This window comes from Chelonoidis abingdonii, chromosome 18 (assembly GCF_003597395.2).
Source record: "Chelonoidis abingdonii isolate Lonesome George chromosome 18, CheloAbing_2.0, whole genome shotgun sequence".
NCBI classification, from domain to species: Eukaryota; Metazoa; Chordata; order Testudines; family Testudinidae; genus Chelonoidis; species Chelonoidis abingdonii.
Genome location: NC_133786.1, coordinates 16311248 through 16332959, shown reverse-complemented (window position 1 = coordinate 16332959; position 21712 = coordinate 16311248). Strand labels below are relative to the sequence as shown.

The 21712-nt window shown below is 45.8% G+C and overlaps 1 protein-coding gene across 1 annotated transcript; it reads right to left on the bottom strand.

Moving 5' to 3' along the window:
* Window positions 1-169: 169 nt before the first annotated feature.
* Window positions 170-9086, bottom strand: HTR3B (5-hydroxytryptamine receptor 3B). The gene is made up of 6 exons (XM_032796134.2): window positions 8977-9086; window positions 8086-8255; window positions 7322-7479; window positions 1838-2048; window positions 592-789; window positions 170-501 (listed from the first exon to the last, which is right to left on the bottom strand). The coding sequence occupies exons 1-6, from the start codon at window positions 9084-9086 to the stop codon at window positions 230-232; spliced, it is 1119 nt and encodes a 372-aa protein (XP_032652025.2). The 3' UTR covers window positions 170-229.
* Window positions 9087-21712: the final 12626 nt, after the last annotated feature.

Genomic DNA, 21712 nt, shown 5'->3' with positions numbered 1-21712 from the left:
AGAGGGTAAAGATTTTAGGCCCTGCTCTAGATTGGAAATGATGCCCTACAGGGGGAAGGTCTTGTCCTCCCATCCCCAAAGAAGCCAACTCACCCCTCTGACCTGGATATGGAGCCCAAGAGATGGACACTCAGTAGCCCATTCCCTGCCCCTGTGAGCCCAACCAGTCCCCACCAGCATTGAATGTATCTGCATCTCTGATGTTCACTTTGTCATGCCCCCGCTACCATTACTGGGTGCTCCAGACCACCCACAGGGAGCAGAGTGTGACTGCATACACCCCCAGGGTCAGGACGTACACCCAGAACAGCAGTCTATCCAGCCTGTAGGACAGCGTGAGCCAGTTGACTTCTAATCTGTTGGCCCAGTCTAGTGCACGGAGCTGGGAGCTGATCAGGAGGAGCTCTGCCAGGATCTTCTCCACTGGGGCCTTCCGGGTGCTTGTCACTTTCCAAGGCCCCTCTCCTTTCTCTTCCTCCTCTTTCCCATGCAACAAGGGGCCTGCAATGACAGCAAATCATGTTCAGCAAGGCAGCAGTTCAAGGGGCTGTATGTGCACAGAGTGTGCCGAAAACCCAGCCTTGCATGTACCTGCAATATCACCTGCTTGCAGCCTGGGAGCCTGGGGTCTCTCACCGGGGCTGCCTCTGTCTAAGGCACTGCCCACCCAGCAGCCAGAGAAGAGCCTTTTCCGTACAGAGTCTTCCCCCAGATGAAGGAACTTTACTAGCAGGATAGACTTGGACAGGCTGAGAATCAAGAAGGCCATGCAAACCGTGAAGAACACGCCTGAGGCAATGAGGGAGGAGAAAGGAATGTTACTGAGTGGGGCAGGCAACCAGGACACCAAACTGCAATAGCTGAAATAGTCTGTAAGAGTGTATCTACACTGCAGTCATGGGGTGTGACTGCAGAGCATGTAGACATACCCAAGCTAGGTTTGATCTAGCGAGGGCAAAGCTAACTTGAGTAGCAACAGTCAGGAAACCATGGTGGCAACATGGGCTAGCCACTCAAGCATGTCCCTAGGGTCCTGCATTGTGGGGCTAGCCTGTACTGCCACAGCTTCACAGCTAGGTGAAAGCTAGCTTAGGTACGTCTACACGTGTTGCAATTGCAGCTCCCGATTACAGTGCAGACATATCCTAAGGCTCTGTCCACACTGGGGCTTTGAAGTGTTTTCAAACCATTTTCAAATCCTCTTACTGCAGCCATGCAAGGTGTGCATCCACCGTGTTAATAAAATTACTACCCTCCATAAACCTGATTTCCACTAGCACAGTGGTTGAGAAATACAAATCTAGTCCACTCTGGGCTGAAAATCTGACACAACCATGCTGCTGAGCGCCTAGCCGAGCCATGCAGGATGAGTGTTTGGGTGATGCCAGGAGGGTTTGCAGTGCACACAGGGTGTCAGCGGCACTGTAGTTCTTTTTCCAGAGATTCTTTTGTCAGAAGATGCACACGTCAAATCAGGGTTAGCAACAGGTGTTTAAAGAAGAAGAATGGTACTGGCACCCAAGGGAGGCCCCACCTGGTCAGAGTAAGACACCTGGTCAGCAGGGAAGAGATGGATGAATGTCCGTCAACATTTCCCTGCAGTGAGAATGGTTAGACCATGGAACTTTAGATTAGACCAAGGCAGATGTCCCATTACTGCCCAAGTCTGCCCATTTTAATGTTAGTCTGGAGAATGAATCTTGGCTGGATAGAATAAACTCATGAATCTTCACCATCTCTGACCTCTAGTGTTTGCAGATTTACGTGCTCCCTTAGAATAGAGGCCCTACCATAACAGCACAGCCCGTCCAAGATGCCCTGGCCAAACCCAGCTCACCAATGAGGGGAGTGCTGACCGCAGTGCCCGGCAGCTTGTCTGACATGTTGACTTTGAAGACAGTATAGCCAACCAGCACGCTGGTCTTGAAAGTTATCCTGGTGCCACAGTTGGGTGGCAGGTAGAAGCTGGCCAGGTCAATGACCATCAGGAACAGGCTGGGGATCAGCAGACTGACCACATATAGCAGGGGGCGTCTTCGGATAACAACCTGGGGTGGAGAAGAGAAGTCAGCGCTAATTTGAAGTGTAACCTAAAAACAATGAGGCTTTGGATTTTTAGCATCTTTTAAGAGGCAGATACCTGTTGAGTAAGAGCACTGAGAGATGTGGGAGCTCCTCCATGCCACTCACCTAAGTGGTGCAGGGTGGGCTAGGAGCGAGGGATTGTTACATTGGCCAAAGAGAGATGTGACCAAAACTTTTTTTGAATTCACAACCAGCTTGAATTTTCTCCCCACAAACCTGGAATGTTTTTGAGGATGGCAAGAGTTTGGGGAACTTCTCTTCATATATCTCTCCACATGATCCCTTTGCCTCTGGGCTTTGCAGATGCAGACAGAAGCAGACATCCCCAAACACCAAGAGTGGTTGGTTTTGTGGTATTTGTGATCCAAGTAATGAGACAAACTCACCTGCTGCCTCCCTGCCTTTCATCTTGGAGGAAGCTGTGCAAACCTTCATGCTGCAAAACCGGTAGCCATGAGAATTCACCTAGTCTGGGCTTCAAATGGGGAAACACAATCAGTTGTATTTCATGCAACAGTTTTTAGGGCCCTGCAAACCTTTAACAAAAACTTGAAGCCAAACATTTTGCTCTCTGTAACTGGGTCCTTCATGAGATTTCTAGGTGGTGGCATGATAAGTTCTGGGACCAGTGAACTTTTCCAAATCTATCCGTATTGCGGATAGAACGCAACTTGTTGGGTTTGGTTTAAGTCTGACCATTGCCAAAATGGATCAGAAGGAACCTGAAACTTTTAAATCAAAACCCCTGGGTGTCAAAGCATGTGATGAGACAACGATTCCTATTAAAAAACTGTTGCAAGGCAGAGAACAGTTTTCAGCGAGACTCAGTTCCACTCAGAGTGCCGAATGAAAATCATGAGGGAAGAAATTAAGCCTAGGTAGCCCATTCCCCCACCTCCGCGTCTGAGTGTCTTGAGCAGTCCTGATCTCATTGCATCTCGGATGTCTCTGGCCATTCGTACCAGGCTCCTGATTGTGGTGCTCTTGAAGAACAAAGCATTGGCCCAGTGGGTCATGTTGCCATGTGAAGGTCGTAGTCTGGATCTCACCCTTTCCGGCAGGGTGCAGGAAAAGGGGGAGCCTTGCATGAGTTCCATGAGAGAAGCAACTGTAATTGGCTGGGGTCTTGCACCCAGGTTCACCCATAGCACAATACAACAGACTTCTATCAAGCTCATTTGGTAGCCAGATACCAGGGCAGACTTAGCTAGTCAGTGGAGCCCCCAGCCAGATGTGGGACGTGCTGTGGCTGCATCCTGTGTGCTACCTGATCCAAGGCTCAGAGCAGGAGCCGGGTGGTACATAAACCCCAGTTCTTCTCGCTGAGCCACCAGGAGTCAACTGGGGTTACCTCCTCCTGGCTAGGCCGGTAGGACCCACGCTGAGCTGGCCTCAGCTGGGAGTCACTCTCTGCAGATCTTACACCAGCCAAATCCCATCCTCTCTAATAGGCTAAGAAGCTGATGCCTTTAAATGCTCCAGCAAAGGGAGGAAAGCACTTTAGTTTCAGTTGTGTTCTCCATTAGACACCCTTCAGGTGTTAGCAATATTATGCCACAATTTCATTATCCATTAAAGCCAGGTAATAATAAGTACACAAAGGTATTTGCAGCCCATTGATGTTAATGAAGGAGATCAATCTCATTCCGAGCATGTACAGCAGCCGCACATTGGAGATGGAATATTACCCAAGGTTAGGCATGAATTGTCTCCTTGATAGCAGACCCCACCAGCACTTAATTTTGCATGACTGTCTTTATGGCACAGACAGAGTTTGACACCCAGACACAGGTTTGCCACTAAGTTGGCTACATTCTCTCCCCACAGCTCTGTGATTTCTCTTGCAGACGGGAAGGCTGCAATTTTCTCCTCTCACCTGGGCTACCAGGGCAGTAAGGAGTCAAAGGTGACTCTGGCTGGAAAGCTGGTCAGGTAGCGCAGGGCTGTTTTGTGCTTCTTTTCAGATCAGACCTGCTCAGTGCCCAAGGTCAATGCCCAGTGGACTCCTGTGTGAGTGATTCTGGGCACAACTCCCTTCGCCTGCTCTTGGGGAGATGGGAGGGCAATACCCAGGGTGCCCCTACCTGTCAGTGCAGTGCTGCCCATCAATCCGCAGATTCCCAGGGCATACCCCATAATCTCAGTGTCATAGTAGTCCACATATTTTCCTGCTGTCCAGGACCCCAGTGTGTTTCTGCTCTAGCCCAGGCTTAGAGGAATATGTCCTGCTGTGGCTGCTGGAATGGGTCCCAGGCTCAGAACTGACATCCTTGCCATGACAATTGTCTTCACGTGGGGTCCCCCTGCTGAAAGCAGCCCTGGCTTCCAAACATTGCCTGAGCCTTGCGACATGCCCGGCACATCCCTGGGGCAAGTGCCAAGGTGATGGCTTTGCTGGGACCGAACAAGGCAGCAGTGAGTCTGCACTGTAGGTACAGGGGCAGGAAAGAGGGGTGCTGTGGTGGGGACTGCTTACGTAGAGGGGGTATGCAAGTAATTGTGTAACTTAAGAACAGATGGCTCAGCACTAACTCAGTGTAACATTCACCCTGCCAGGACAGCACTGGATTTCCACGGGGCAAGCCACACCCCAGGATCTCAGCACCAGTGAGAGAGTCTGAGCCACCAGAGAGGCTACCACTGCTCGAGGCTACTGCCTGCTCCCCCACGGTCCCAGGTACAGTACTAGGGGCACTGGAGGAAAGATGCTAATGATTTTTTGCAGAAATGTAAATATATAAAAAATGTTAAATTCCTCCTGGAACATTTTTAGTTCTTCAACAAAAAAAAACTTAGAACCAAAAACTGAAATGCTTTGGGATTTGAATTAAAAAACCTGAAACCTTGTTCCTGAAAATGGTTTGTTTTTATGAAAACCTAGAAGATTTTAATAGTTGAAATGTTCCATGTTTTCTAAAAGTTTGAAAAATGTCACTTTCTGTCAAAAATAATTTTTTTACAAGAAAAACTGGCAGTTTACTAGTTACAAGGACAGGCTGGGGTGTCCTCTGACTGGCGAGCAGTTCTTCCAAGGCACTGAACAGTCGGGTAAGGGCTTTCTGTGAGTGCATTAAGGTCAGCCATACTGGACCTGATTCTCCTCTCGGAGACACTTGGGTAAATCACAGGTGATTCCACTGAAGTCAGATAAAATACCTCCCAGACCAAAGCTTGGCCCTAAACTCAGTCACTGTTAGTAAGATCCTTGTGCGAGGTCTGATAAACCACCAGGTACCTGCTTTTCCTCTGTGTTCCCCTGGTGTATGAAAGGCAGGGAGAGAGGCTGAGCTTGTGGTGCTTAGCAAGGGGGTCCTGCTGGGAAACTGGGGAGGGCGGGTCTGCAGTTGGGGAGCTGTCCAGCCTGCAGCCTGGGGCCCAGGGGGTCTGATAAGTTTCTGAGAGGCCTTGGAGTTCTCGAGGCCCCGAGTGTTGAGTTTGCTGCTTCCACCCAGTGGGTATCTGTTTCACCTGAGTGCCAGATCCGCAGCCCACCCTGCAGTTGCTTCTCTTTGTGTTTTTCCCTTTAAATGCTCTTCATTATTTGCTCTGGCATTAATAATGTTCGCAGGCTGCTATCTTCAAAATTAATGAGGTGTTTAACTCTTAGTCAAGAAGCTCATCAAAACAAAAACACATTTTCTTCCTCCAGCAAGCGGTGTGGACAAATTAGCTGCTTCCCCTCCACACTCCAGCCTTCTCCAGCAAGGAGCCACAGGCTGCTGCTTGGAACGTAGGTACAGCTGCCAGTTGATTTCATGAGCGATGTAAGTGTCCGTGCTGGTGTGACAGAGGGATGTCTGGGGCAGAGCACCTGCAGCAGCCCTGTTCAGTGTCCACACTAGCCACTCTATCCGTGTACTACACAGTTACCACCTTAGCATCCGGAGCCCGAAGTCTGTGTGTACAGGCGTGACGATCTGCAGGCCTGGAAGCAGGGTCTGCTGGCTCCTGGGCGGCTGCTGTGTCCACATGGCCACTCAACAGCTCTGACAAAGAAGGGAACAACAGCCTATGCACTCTACAGGTTCAAGCACCCTGGCTGTCCCACCCACAGAGGTCCTGGCTGGAGGAGTCTACGGAGTGCCCTGACTGGCTTAGGCATTCTATTTAAGGGACAGGGGAATCACCTGGAGACTGTCTGTGCAGTCCTGATAACATGACTTGCACCTAGTTCCTGACTTCAGCTCTGCCCCTGGCCCCGCTTCTAGTCTTGGTTCCTTGTCCCCTCTGTTCTGCTCCTAACTTTGCACCTTGCCAACCCTACTTTGGCTGACCTACTGGCCCTGGGCCAGGATGGTTCATTGACCTCTACTCCGACCAGCCCCTGTGGCGTGGCGTGGTACAGAGCGCTGCTTCTAGTCTTGACCCTCTAGACCGGGGTAGTCAGTTATTCTTTGTCAAGGTCCAAATTTGTTGGTCATGGTATAGTCAAGGTCCGGAATTGAGAGAAACATTTTGATGATAAGAGAAACAATAATGATGATGATAATAAGTAAATAAAAAGATTTTGCGGTCCGTTCAAAAGCATGTGAACTTGGACTACATTCTTGATTTGACTCAGACCTATACCCCCTTGGCTGGGGATCCTGGCAGTAGGTCACGGTATGGTAGCCATTGCTGTACCGGGATCAGGTGCTAGCTCAGAGCTACCAACCTCAACATTGGTCTAAATTTCACATTCTCTTCACTGGAGTATTTGAGGACCAGGTCTGAGTTCCTGTTTTCAGGCTGCAACTGTTACTTTTCTGTCTGGGAGTTCCCTGTCCTGCCTGACGGACGGGGAGCCTGCATGAATGTGAATGCTGACTTGCTTTGGAGGTTCATCTCCAAGAGCCCTGCCTCTTGCGTTGGACCATGTGGGATCCAACCAGGGATGTTCCCAGCATCCAGCTGGTTGTGCCCCTCTTGTCTACCTCATTCCCAGTGCTGGTACCGGGGAATTTTACAGAATGACTTGCTTTCTCCCTTGCTAACACCCTCATCTTGGCTTATCCTCCATGTTGCAGCTGCCCACTTGCCAGTGGATCACAACCCATCGATAGCTGGGAATTGCAGCATGTCGCGTGTTAGTGAGAATGTGAAGCACAGCAGAGCCCATGTGCTCGTGATGGATTCAAAGACTCTGAATCCCAGCACAACTCACTGAGTGGAAAAGAAGAAAAGGAGGGAAAGTGGAAGGTGCCAAATAGAAAGATGTCCACGCATTAGAGGCAAAGGAGAAATAGCTGATACCTACGTTAAATTGAATCTGGGCGAAGCGTCCAGTCTCCATGTGCAGAACCCGGGGATGTGAGGGCACAGAGAGCAGCTCCCACTCACCATCATCCAGAAACAACATCTTGTTGTTCTTAATGTCCTCCTGACTTCTCCAGAAGGCGAGGTCCACATCCTCCACTGGGAATGACACAAACAAAGGGCTGTGACTCAGGGGAAGAGAGTCCTGTGAATATGGGATGGTTTCACCCCATTTCTTCCACGAGCTGCCAGTGGCCACAGGGCTGGGAAAAGAGCTTCACTGGCCTTCTCTATGCCCCTGAAAATGATACGAGCCCCATCAGCTCAGGAACTAAACTGCTCCTTTATGCAATATGGACACTGCCTGTACTGACTGGAGCCCTAGGAGACCATTCCCATATCCCTCGATTGGCTTTTCTGTCTCTCCATGCCGTGGGATCTTGACTGTGGCCATTGTAGATGCAGTTGGTCACTTTTCAGCCTGGGTGATCTCTAGGGGAGCCAGTGTAAAGGCAGAGTCAGACTTACAACATCCAGCGTGAGATGGAACTGGCTACCTTGCTGCTATAGAGCTTGCCTGCTGACTTATGAAATGCCTGGCATTGATGCTGGCACCAGACCAACACCACATTCCAAAGGGAGCACTCAGTGTGGCACCTACCCTGGGCAGCCCTGAGCTAAGTCCTGCAACACATGCTAGTCATGTTCCTCTTCACGCTCCCCAGCTGAGCATCCCAAGCCTAGGGTGAGTCCTGTCATGCTCACCTGTGTGCAGGATGCTGCTGAAGGTCAAGCTGCAGTTCTGGGTGTCGAAGGGAAAGGCGTATGCCTCCAAGCTGCAGGCGGACACCACCTGCATGGGCTTGTAGTTCTTGATCATCCCAGCAGCATTCACGTAAACATAGGGGAGATCGGGGGACCTGCTGACATCCACGCTGTACAGAACAGGAGGGTTTGTTTCACAGGGAGGGTGGGGGAAAGAGACCCGACTAGTTCATTGCACAGGATACAGGCAGTGAGGTTTTTTTGACTGTCCAAGCAGAGTGGCAGAAGCTCAGGATTCCAAGCTCTCATGTGACACTATAGGTATAAGGGTGGTTCAGCGGCCAGGGCATTAGCCTGGGACTTAGTAGACCCTAGGTTCAATTCCCTGCTCACCCTGTGTGACCTACAGAAGTTTCTCTACACCTCAGTTTTCCATCTGTAGAATGGACATCAAAGCAGCACCCTGTCTCTCTCCCACAGGTACTGTGAGGGTGAAGCCATTAAGATGGTGAGGTGCCCAGGCAGTACAATTGTGGGAACCAGGTTAAGTATCAGACAGAGTGCCTGTGGCACTCAATTTACGAGGCTTAGAAGAATGAAGCACCAAGCTGACCCTGCTGTGTTTGGAATCTCTCGCTCCACAGAAGCTAAGTGTCTCACACCTGCGACTCAGACTGTTAATCCATCCCCTGAAAAGTCTTTAAACAGCTTGTCCAGAGCCATTAGAAACAAAGATGTTTTTTTTCTTCTTCCCCCCCATCCTCCCCCGGATGGAGCCTTTTGTTCTTGCTGTGGGCAGAGGCAGAGCTTGCACTGATCAGCCAACAAAAAACCCTGAACCCACCCCAACCTACTGGCGTGCAGTAAAATTCTGACCCAGTCCAAACTCACAATTCGTTGATGACGATATCTGGAGACCAGAGGGTGCTGAGTGGCAGGGAAATCTCCCTGATCCCATCATAGAGGCTGGAATTCCAGGTGAGAAACTCATCCTTCCACATCTGTGGGAGGGAAAATGGAGTGTGACTGCCCGGGTGGTTTCCCATATTGTGACTTGGCAAGGCCGGTTAACCAAGGTGCCACAGTGAGTTTGAACCATTGACTTCACGATTTAGGGGATGGTAGGTACAGAAAATATCACTGCTTTGGGAATGTGATAATTGCTTTATCCCCTGTGCTAATGGCCAAGAAAGAGGGGCTCAGGCAGCAGTGAGTCCTACTCTGCTTCCTGCAGGATAGATTTTTAGGGGTGCGTAAAATGGATATTCTCATCAGAACACAGCTGCTTTACCTGTCAACAGGAGTCTGTATAATCGGTGCTGATGCAGGCACTCCTCTTCAGCTCCACTATCCCCATCTCGTTCACCCTGGCCAGGCTGGCTCAGAAAATGCATTTCTCAGAATCTGCAGTCTCTGAGACTTGCCTGTGTCCACAGTAGGTTGAAATATGAAAAGGACTTTTTTTTTTTTTCCTTTTTCTGGCGCAGAGTGTCAAAATTTTGAAATAAAAAAATGCTAAGTGACATTTTAAAATATTTTCAGTAGCACTACATGTGTATGTCTGGTTCATCTACCCTATCTGATGCTTTTGAGGATGGTGGAGAACCCGTTTAAAACACCTGACTGATTTTTTTCTTCAATTCCACATGGGAAGGAAAGAAAGACCCCACTGCAGGTGAATGTGCCCTAGCCCCTGGAAGATATCCCCCAAGATGTTGTCAAATAATATCAAAGGAATACGTTTTGAGAAGATCACAGTCAGATATTCCACAAAGGGAAGAGGCTAAACCTATCACATTAATCATTATGAATGATTTTTTTTCAGTTTTTTCAGAAATCAAAGTTGTTACAGGGACACTAAAAGTATCAACTCCAACACACACATGCAAGACTCCAAACTTCTTTCCCTTAAACTCACGCAGATGGGTACAATAAGAAGATGACATTTAGCACTAAGATACAGCACTATCTATTGGTGGAGGTGCACTCTGCATTGATCATTACAATATTAACTGAGTCAGAAAGCAAACGACCTAAAGTAATGTATAATAAATGCTACAGAGCAATTAAGGTCTCTCTCTGCTTCAGCATCACATGTAGTTAGAGAAGAAAATATTCATTTACCTGCCGAAACCAAATGCTTGTTGTTAGCTTTTGATTCTGTGTATCCTGTAGGGGGGAAAACAAAATCAAATGTTTAACAAATTACATAACTGGCTCAATGGATCATAAAGAGTCATGACAACTTAAAAATCACTCTGCTCTCAGAAAGGGTAGGCTCTGTTGTACCCATTGGTGTTACACATAACATCTTAAAGTTGCTCTAGATGAAAGAAATTAGATAAGTATTATTCATTATTTCTTTAGTGTGATGTTTTGTACATTTTGCTCATTGGGAGTCATTGGGGTTTTGTGCCCTAATCCATTAGGTGCTTTTGAAAATCTCTCCCACTCTTTGTATATCATCAATTTCAAAAATGTCCTGTCTATGATCAGGTAGACCCTGCAATAACCTGCTCTCAGTTGTATATCTGTGACAGGGACAGTCCCATTGGCTTTTCCAGGATTTCTCACTGTTGTAAGCGATGTGTCTGGTAACAGCTATTTGCAAGAATGGGACCTGAGCTAGTGAGCTTCTCCAGTGCTTTGCATAAGGCTTTCACGCAGTAAAATGGGATAGAAGACCATTTATGAAACAGGAAAATATGGTGTGCAGAAATAGGCTAATAAACCCTTTAAATAGCTTGTGAGCCCTCCAGTGGTGCTCAGTGTGTTCTGTCTTTTAGCAGCCATTGAAACCAGCCCTTTGTATACAAGTTTGTGTATATTTAGTAAACATCTTTCTTTTGGACTCAGTTATGCTCCTGTGATTCCTTCATATAATTTTCGTTGTGTGAAGAGCTAAAGAAACAGAAATTGTGATTGTAAAATCACCAGGCCTGCCAGGGGGAGCTCATGGAAGACTTTTAGCTCATTTTTTTTTAAACTGACTAGATTACAATTTGATTGCATCCCTTTACATTTCTCTCTGATGAAACCAGGCCATACAGAAGGATTCTGAGGTTTGTTTGGCCATCACCTCACTTCATGCCAGCCTGCGGCTCCCATCTGTGCAATCCTCACTACAGTAAATTATCTTTGATAAAATAGTATTTGGCTGCACTTGACACTCTAAATGAATCATCAGTCTCTCTCTTGCACCCTAATTAGTTACCGTGACATTAATCAGGCTGCTAAGTATAATACCATATTCTCGGCAAATCCAGGGCTAAAAATGCAAGGCTGAGCTTGTATTTGTAATCAGGATATTCATAATTTTTCAAAGGGAGTTGTCTCAGCTGCTACAGGCAGCCATTTGTGTTAAATCTTTGTGTGTATGGATTTTCCTGCTCATAAAACAGAAGTGTGACCTCAAGCTAGGTGTATTTTTTATGACATACAGCAATTCCCTACCTTTGTACATGCTTAAGTTTAGGAATGTGAGCAGTGCTGCTTCATTACTTGCACGCTTCAAGTTGGGCACATGCATAATTGTTTGTAGGATCAAGGTCTTAATTCTTGAGGCAAAAGGTTTTCTCAAATGACTAGTATCTTGGAATGGAGCAAAAGCACAAGTTGAAGAAAGAAGGCTCCTTTGGAATACAGGAGATCAAATTTCTCCCAAAAGAGATGGAAGAAAGACACTAGTTGTTAATGAAGTGTGACTCCCATCTTGATGGAATGAGAGAGACTAGCAAGAATGCTTTGGGTTTGCTGTGGACTCGGAGCTTGGAATTTGTATATCCGTGCCATCTTGAAAGTGTATTAAGCTCATTTCCCTGGAAAAACTGGTTTAGGAAATCGTTGGAGATGAAAAAGAAACAGTAACATGCTTTCCAGAATCCTTGGATCATTGCACAAAAGGTTGCATTGAGAAGAAATGAGTCAGCCCTATTCAGACACTTTTGCACAAAGTATGGATGACCTGTTTCTATAATGTCCTCTAGGGGGAGGCCTGCATCAGCATCTGAGACAGGACTTGATTCATCTAAAAGAAAAAAATCACTTAAACCTTTTGTTTGGCCATTTGGCTAAGTTCCTTTGTAAGGACTGAATATCCAATATGTCCTCTCCTGGGGGACTATAATCTGCCTGTTGGAAGGATGAATTCAGTGATCTAACAGGTTTTTTTCCCCACAGAGTGAACATCTATGATCCCATCAACATGTGTCATCTGTAAAAGGTGAATTCCAGGTTAGATGACCTTAGCCTAGGGGGAGCAGGCTGCCGTTTGGCTCACCTGATAAACTTGCCTATTATGACCCATAGTAATAGTCTTATGCAGGATAGATGTCAGGCCAGTTTCAGATTTGGACAAGGGATGGACTCAGCTAATGATTAGTCAGCATGAGAGATTGGCTCCCACGGTTAACTTGACTTGGAGATATTGATTTTGTTGCAGAGAGCAACATTTAAAGCACCTTCAACCCTCATTAATCCTTTTTGATTACGTCTTAAATCAAAATGATCAACTGCAGGATCGTAGGCCCACAAAATGGGGGAGCAACTGGACAACACCATCCTTTTGTGGGTCCACTCCTTCCATCACTCTTGCTAATGCTTATAGTTCTTGAGCATGCCTTCGCCGTCTGCCACGATGGTGCCACCACCCTTGCCTATTCCTTTTGTTCTTACCATAAAAAGCTGTTTGTTGATGGCTGTCCTACACTTACTGCTAGATTCTCCATTTGGCCCTGACAGATATCCCAGTGTTAGAAGGGCCCGAGGTGAGCAAGGAGGAAAAAAGACATCTAAGGCTAAAACTTGAATCTTTTTGTCAAGTGAAACAAGAAGTTTCTCAATGCCAGCTGGCTGGCATAATTGGTTCTCTTGTGATATTATTCACAGCTCTTCCCTCTTTCTTTTTCAGCTACCTTCCATCTTGCTTGTTAAAAGCAAAGGATATTTTCGAGAATTGGAATTCATTAGTCTTCCTAACAGAGGGAGACTACTTAGACTTAAATTGGTGGTTAGCAAATATACAGATAATTCCTACACATTCTTATTTATTGTCTCCAGTTCGGCAGACTATAGAAACAGATGCCTGAGCGTCTGTCTGGGAGGCTCTAGTCAATGGAGTGGAATACAAAGGTATCTGGGATTCGGAATTGACGAAACTCAATATAAACAAATTGGAACTCTTCTCCGTTGACTAGATTATCTCCCTAATCAGATTTCCCCAAGGTACTCATAATAACTTGATATTCTCAGACAAGACTAGTCTTTTATGTACATGAAACAGGAGGCAAAAGATCACAATAGAAGTCAGAGGCAGTGATGAAGATGGGGTGAGAGCTCTTCACACGAAACAATGGTTGCTGAACAGTTCGTCTATTACTACATGCACCTGCTGAAGTCTCTACTGCATCAAGCCCTTTAAAGCCTACAGCTTCTTGATGACATTGGCTCTGGAGCCAAGTCTCTGATTAGATTTATCTGATAACATGAATACCGATATTTTGAACATGCATTTGTTATAGCCAAAAAAGTAGAGAAGACCCTGATTAAATATACTGCTCTCCTCCTGGTCTGGTGTAATCACTTCACCCAGACCCTGCTAGCTGGCATCTAATGGAGTAAAGATGATGAATTCAGAAAGTGAAAGCTTTGCCTGCATGCTATATAATTCACCACTTCCTACTGTGTACAAAAGATAGAGAGGGACTCATTACAGTTAAGATGGATAAAAGCAAAACCCTACTAGAGCTGCCGTTAGAGCCTCTTCCTTTTAGTTACTGTAACAAAAAAGGCATTTTCCAACTCTGCTCTCTCCCATTTTCTCCTTGTACAAGGATGATGGAAGGTCCAAGGCAGGAGGAAGCAGGTTCTGATGTGCTAGACACATCTAGAAAATGAGTGTGCCTCACTCCCTTGATGTACACCCAAAGTTTGGATCTTTACATCCTCTGAAATGCAATCTTGGAGCACCAGCAAGGAATTAAACAGCTGCAATATAAGAGGTAATTACAGTGCTTGTAGCTATTTGTTAATTCATGTAGCATATTTAATATAATGAATACTATGCCCACACTTTGCCTATGTTAATACACTTGCCTGCTCCTCAAACACATTTCAGCAGTTTCCAGAATATCAAAGTGGCTCAGGTAGTCTGAGGAGGCAGTTTGATTGCACAGAGCTTCTGACTGTGCTTAAACAGTCACTGCCAAAATCAAAATTCCTATTCTAATATTTCCCCCGATGACTGATATTAAGAACATTTTTGGCTTGTTAAAAAGGAAAGAATTCTATAAGTCAAATTTAAATCACACTGGCTATTTTTGTTGTTTCTTTTACTACTTGTGTTTCATTCTGGATGGACGGTGTCATTGGGTTGCTCAATTTTAATTTGCTTATAGTCAAGTTTCTTCCAGGGATATTGCAGGAAATTGTCACATGTGTAACAACTCCATTCCCAATGAACCAGCCCATACGTGTTCCATAACAGGGAACATGGTGCAATTATTCCCCCTGTGCTCTGCTTCTGAAATACCAGGGGATGATATGCTGTGACTATTGAGTTTGATCCCTGCAATGGTATTAATCGTACCCAGGGAATATCTACTCATAAGATCAATAGACCCTGAAATACCAATGGAAACAAGTGATTCAGTGACTTTCACATCCTATCCCTTAACAGACAAGCGTTGGGATTCTCTGATCTGGTCTGGCAGCGGAGGTTTCTTAACGGAAAAGGCATAGAGCATCTGTTGCTCTCTCACTGGCACTGGGCACTTACATGTAACACACACAGCACATTGGGGCTGATTCTATCCATTCTGTTCCCCTCTTTCCAAATTCCCTATAACTTGGGTCTTAACTTTCTGAACTCTCCCCCATCTGTATCTGTTCATCGTTTTCTGATATCCCAACACACCAAATTTTCTCCAAAAGCACCAAAGCCCTTAAGCCAATGTTTATTACATGGTAGCCCATCTGCTCTGAGCTCTTGGTTAAAATGTCCCTTCCTGGTTCTCTTAACTTAGCACAAAGCTGTTTGAATGTGGGTTTCCAGAACTGCACGGGAAGCTTTAAAACTGGGATATTCAATGTAGCTTAAGGGAGTTAACACTCAAATCCCATTTATCTTGGATGCTGGACTCCTTTAGGCTGTTTGGTAAATCCTAGGCCTCAGTCCCTCAAAGCTGTTCTCATGGAAACTGATCAAAATAGAGGATTTACAAAAGTCTGTCTGTTTGTCCAACCTTTTGCAAAACAACCTATTGTTAAAAAATATTTCTTCACTGAACTGAGTTGTCAAGGATTATTTATACTTATTCTCAGCCTGAATTAAATCAACTGGGTCACTTTAAAAACTTCTTTCTAGCATTTTGAAATCAGAAAGTCTTATTCAAAAGGAGCAGGAGCAAAGTGGTTTGTCAATAAACAGACAGCTCCTTCTGCTGAAAAGCATCACACACAACCACTGGCATCCATTCAACTCCAGTCTCCAACTAGCAGATTCTACTGTATTATGAACAACAGGACACTGGTTGTAAATGAGCTTGAGATTCTGTTTACCACATCCAGCACTGCATGGACAAAGAGATCAAGGTAAACGGTAGTTGCCTTTGACCAGTTTCTGACAGGTCTCACTCCCTTGCTGTAATTCAGTAAAAGGTGCCTGGTCAGACGATGCAAAGTAGAATTTCTGGGCCATTGAGCATCTGTGGTCGAGCTTCCTGAAAAACAAATGAATTTGTGTAATTAGACCTGGCAAGTAGAAGAGGAAAAGTTGTTAGCTTGTTGTTGCTGAGGCTGGGTTTATTTTTGTATGGACTGATTCATTGGGAATGGGGGGAAATCCAGCTTGTGTCCTGTGACAGGACTCCATGGCTCTCTGAGCGATACAGGGGGAGGTAAAGGAGAAATGAAGACCAGCAATTGGAAGTGACACATTTCTGAGTGTTCCCTCTGAAATGCAAAATGATATTTTGCTCACGAGCTTCGCCAGACCTTGGGGAGCACAGCCTCACCAACTCATTGGGCTGAAGTAAATTGCCAATGCGCATGAATGAAATCTAATCTGCGGTGTCCTGTGCATGCAGTTGCCTGAGCGCTCAGTGCTTTTGATGGCTGTTTTGATGAGCTGCTGAAGGTACGAGAGATCCAGCAGGAAACTGTAAATGAGATCTCCTTTCCCCGCACACCGGGCCTGCTCATACCCATTCCTTTATGAAGCATGTGGTGTCACTAGCCACCAGAGGTGGCAATTTCTATGATTTGTCAATGTCACTGAGAACAAAATGCTAGCGATTATGCTGTAGGTGCCCTGGCGTGAGTCGCGGAATAGTCACCTTCGATCTCATCAGAGCTGTAAGCCAAATGAGCATTTCGTTCTCTAGCTATGCTCTCAGGAGCAGCCTTGCCTGTTGAGCACCCTGCGAGGGCCCTCCCCCCAGCTGAAACTGTAATTTAAATAAGAGCAGTGTGTAAGATCGCAGCTGAGACCCCCTTTACCGTGGTTCCTGCCAATTCAGCCAGGGGATAGGTCTCCCAGCTGAGACCAACTCCCTGCAGCTCCTACTGGTTCAGGTCAGGAGGGGACAGCTCCCACCTGAGTCCCTTTCAGTACTGTTCCTAGTGCTGCAGTCCAAGGGATGTTCCTTTTGGGCTCAGCAAGTGGGGATGCTGCATTTTGATAATAAGGATCTCCTTTTGAGTCTGGGCTTTAGAATGCCCATGCCATGTGCACAGTTGCCTGATGAGGGACCCCACTTTTTGGTTAAGTCAGCGCCAGCATTTAGACCCTGGAGATAAAATTACACTAAATATTACCTACTGTGAACTGGGATCCCTTCTCCCCTGGCCAGCAGAACCTGTAATGCAACCAGAACATTCACTGATACATTCTGGGATACAGTGGGCCAGATTCTCAGCAGGTTTAAATTGGTGTAGCTCCACTGCAGTCAATAGGGGTTCGCCAATTGGCATCTGGTAAGAATCTGGTCCAGCCCATTTCAATGTGGGGGTCTTCCTGTGCAATCTCCCATTGCTTGTTTTTACTTCTGTACAGCTGATGAAGACTAGACGTAGCTCCTTGCAGTCTTCACCAACGTTCTTCCCAGTGCTTGCTTGAGGGGGCACTGGACAATGACATGAAACAGAGTATTCCCTCCAGGAGCTGATATTGCTTCTCACAGAGGCCCGGAGAATAAGATAGCCCCAGGGGCTGAGTTCTTCCAGCTGGAGATACTGTCATCAGCTGCTCTGCCTTGGGAGGGAGCTTAGAAATTGCCAGACCAGAGCAGACTCATCCATCTAATCCAGCATCCAGTTTCTAACAATGACCAGCACCAGATGCTTCAGAGGAAGGTAAGGGTTAGGCAGATGTGGGATCACCTGCTCTCTGTGAAAGTCCCATCCTTATCCTTAATAATTAGAGATTGGATCAAACCCTGCAGTGTGAGATTTTATCTCCATTCCAATATGCTTTACTGTTAGTATAAATTATTCTAACTCTGGATATTCTTGTTATCCACTAAATAGTCTAATCTCTCTTTGAATCTTACTACATTCTTTGCTTCCATAACATCATGAGGCAATGAGTTCCACAGTCTAATTACACAGCAAGTGGGAAAAAATATGATTTTATCCATTTTGAAGCAGAGAAAGCAACTTCAGGACTCCCCTCTCCCCCACCCTGCCCCATTTAATCTTTCAGAAAACAGACTCAATAAGAAGATTGGGTGTTTATTTAGATCTATAAGTTACAAAATAATTGCACTTTTGTTATGAAAGCAAATTGGCCAGAGGAGGATTAATTACGGCAGAGACAGATTCGGAATGTACGTGACCATTAATTAACACTAAATTAATCCTCTGAGAGCTAATGTGACATTCACATGAGCATTAGACCAGTGCCAGGTCAGCAATGTCTCAACAGACACAGAAAGAATCCATCAAGAATGGCTCAACAAGGGTTTTCCCTGTGACTTCTCAGGGCGTAGTAATATAATGTAATAATACATCATTAGGAAGTGTCACCTGGAAATGGAACATGTTTATATCATTCTGGGTGGCGAGTGGGGGTTGGATGTGAATGGAAACAGGCTGGAAATAAGCCTGTTTTCTATTCCATACGACCGCCTGTGGATACTTCAGTTAATCAGTGTTGTCTGTGTGTATCTCATGCTTTTTGGCCCAGATCCACAAGGTATTTAGGCTCCTAACTTCCATTTAAATCAATTTAGCGCAGCTTGGAGTTGCAAACAATATTCTGGGGGAGGCTAACCTCAATCTGATGCTGCATACAGCAGGATGTAGCATAGATTCTGATGGGGTGGGGAGGCAGCTGAGCTCTCTCATACAGATCAGGACATTCCTACAAGGTGCACAGCCCTGATCAAGGAAATCACATGCTTAAGTCTCATTGATTTCCAGGCCAAAGGGGCAGATTTTTAAAGGTGCTTATGTGCCTAACGTCCATTAATTTCAATTGGTGTAGGGGGCCTAAATATCTTTTAAAATCTGGCCCAAAGTCCTCAGCAGCTTGCAGAATTGAACTCATCAGGAACGAGTGAGCGTGCAGTGCTTGCTCTCCATATGAATTTGGGGAATGACACACGTGCGCACATTTCATTGCCCTGTCTTAGGTTAGCTCTCTCTGGACCACACAACAATAGGTGGATGTTAATGTCTGTCTGAATGGGATGTGATTTCCATGAAATTACAGTCCCCATCTTCATCAACCCTGCACAAGTTCATCATATTTAGTGAGTACAATGCATGCCATAGGTTTGCTGCATAATTTCACAACCATGATGATCAGCCCCTGGAAACGTCTGGATACTGCCAAATCCTCAAACCAACACAAAAATACAGCACAGACAAGGAGCAGAAGAATTAGTGAAATACAAGACCTACTCTGACAACAGCCGCCAAAGCACCCTCCCTGCTCACACAGATTACATTGGTTTTCAGGTGACCACTGATAACAAAATCAAGAAGGAAGAAAACTCTAGTGCAACTGGTGAAAAGCACAGTCGGATACATGCAGATACACAAGGAATTTCTGTAGATCTCTGCCACTGCCATGAAGGGAGGAAACTGAGTCAACCTTTCTCCTGCCACAGAGCCAGCAAAGTCACGTTCTGTAGAATTCTTCCAGACTGTAAATAGATTCTGAAACCTGTGCTGCCTCTTCTCGACCCTACCAGCCAGTGCCTCTCACTGCAAGGACCTATCTTCTGGCTTCATAGAGCATTGAGACACCTGGGTTTGAGCTTCATTTCTGTCATGCTTTTGCTGTGTGACCTTGGGCAAGTCACTTCCTCTCTTTTGGGCCTCGGTTTCCCCATTGTAAAATGGAGCTAATGATACTTACCTTGTATCTCTCCATCTGCCTGTCAATATTATGCTTATAGCTATGTTATCTCAGTTCATGGGGCATTTGTAAAGTGATTTGAGATCCTCAGAGGGGCGGTTATTAGTTGTCCTCTCTCTCTCTAATAAGACATGCACTGTGTATAAATTGTAAACTCAAAGGGAACCTGCTCAATGTCAGAAGGCAAAATCTCTCTGCAGGTTCCATGGGGAAAGATCTACTCGATGGAGTTAATGACAGCACTAAAAATGATCAATTGTAGGATGCTTGCTTTGAGTCAATGTTCTAAGACTCTGCGCCCACTGTCACCATTGTGGCAATGAATGGATGTGATACCACTGGCTTGCATTCCAACCCTAATTATGGAAACATTGTGGACTGAAACTGAAGTGAGTCCCATTTACAGCCCTGCACGGATGTGGGATTCCAGCACAATCAGGATTCCTGACCTTAGCAAAGTCTCCCGTTCAACTGTCAGAAGACATATTAAAACCAAAATGAAACTCGTGTCTTATTTACAAAGAGATCTAAAAGAAGCAGCTGCTTTGTGCAAAGGCTTGGTCCAACCCTGTGGGAAACTGATGATAAATAGTTAAAAAAAACATGGGGACTTGTCAGTGAAATGAATATCATTAAAAGTGAGATGTTATAATTCAGGGAAAACAGACAAGACCCATACAAACCTCCCAGCCTGAAAAACTGGTGATGAACTTTACATAGAAAATAAGTTACCAACCCACTACATTTTTGGACCCTTTCTTTTCTCTTACATACTGTAGACAGTTGCTGCTACATGCATCACAAGAGACTTCTCTGCATCTTTACCATGCACGTCCTAGCACACTGTAGATCTCTGAGACTTTGGTAGCTTACCCCTTGAAAGCACTGGCATTTTCTAGACTCCTAGTCACATGAATGCTTGCAAAGATCTTGCTCATCTTAATTATATCACAAAATTGGACCAGCCTGAGAGGAAGCAGCACCGTCAGGTCACCTATTCATTGCATGCTGTCAGGATTCACACAAGATGATCCCCTATAATATATATTCTAGTCTAATTGTATAGGTAGGGAGTAAATAGAGTGTGTGTGTGTGTGTGTGTGTTTACACACACACACACACACACGCGCGCGCATAAACACAGTGTTTGCAGGCATGGGTTACAGCATTGGTTTTAGCAAATAAACTTACCTGAGACTAAGAGATTAAGGAGGAAGAAGGACATGAAAACAGCTGCCATCTCATCATCTGGCTTGGTCCAGCGCTCCCACCATTAGAGGCTTTCTTAAGTGAAGGTTAACAGTGTCTGTCTATCGGGCTCCGTTCACCACTACAACTTCATTCCCTCTAAAACAAACAGGGGCCGAGGCGAACACAGCCACTACCTTAACGTTTCTGGGCTCTCTGCTAGTTCTGAAATACCCCAGTCCCTTCCGATTTGGAATCGGATTATAGGCAGCATTTTAATTTCATTGGCATTCTAGCGCTAAGTGAATAATGGAATCCGAGTCTGGTCCCCAGGAGAGGAAATACCATGCTAATATGATTTCCTTTAGTGCTCTTACCTGAGGCTGTGCCTGTCGCTGATTTACAGCATGCTAATTCCATTAATAATTGAGGCCCAAAAAGCTGCTTTAAATCAGACTTGTGCAGTGGCGTCTTCAACGTTTGACAATAGTTACTGCACTCTTGAATTACCTTGGATAATGGAAACCTGCTATTGTTCAATGAAGAACAATCGCTAACAGTGCGGGGGCGGGGGAGGGGAATCCTGTCTGCTTTTTGTCTTTCCTGACTCTTTAATTAAAAGATGGATTACACTGTGATTAATGGAAGTGCTTGGGTAGGGGGTTATTTGGCACATTTTAGAAGGGGAACAGGACACTCCCTGGCAGCAGGATTATTTCAAAGGCTGTTCAGGTCCCTTCTGAATTGTCATCTGCAAATGAAAAGGGGATTAAGTAGCATGAATGCACTTATTCTCTGTCCAGGTTTATGGCAGAAATGGGCCTGGATCCAAATGCCCCTTTAACTGTGCAGCTTGGGCCCATTGCTGGGGTTTATGCTGCTGGTTAAATCAAGGAAATGACACTGTCCAGGCAGCTGCAGTGTCTCTGATGATGGTGTCAACCCAAATGGAAGTAGAGCTTCTAGTTCTGGCAGTGGAGTTCCCCCTGCATAGTGGGAGGCATGTTTCCAGTGCTGGTTTGTATCCCCATAGGCCACCACTGCAATGACAGAACGTGCCCTCTTTCTAAACAGCTC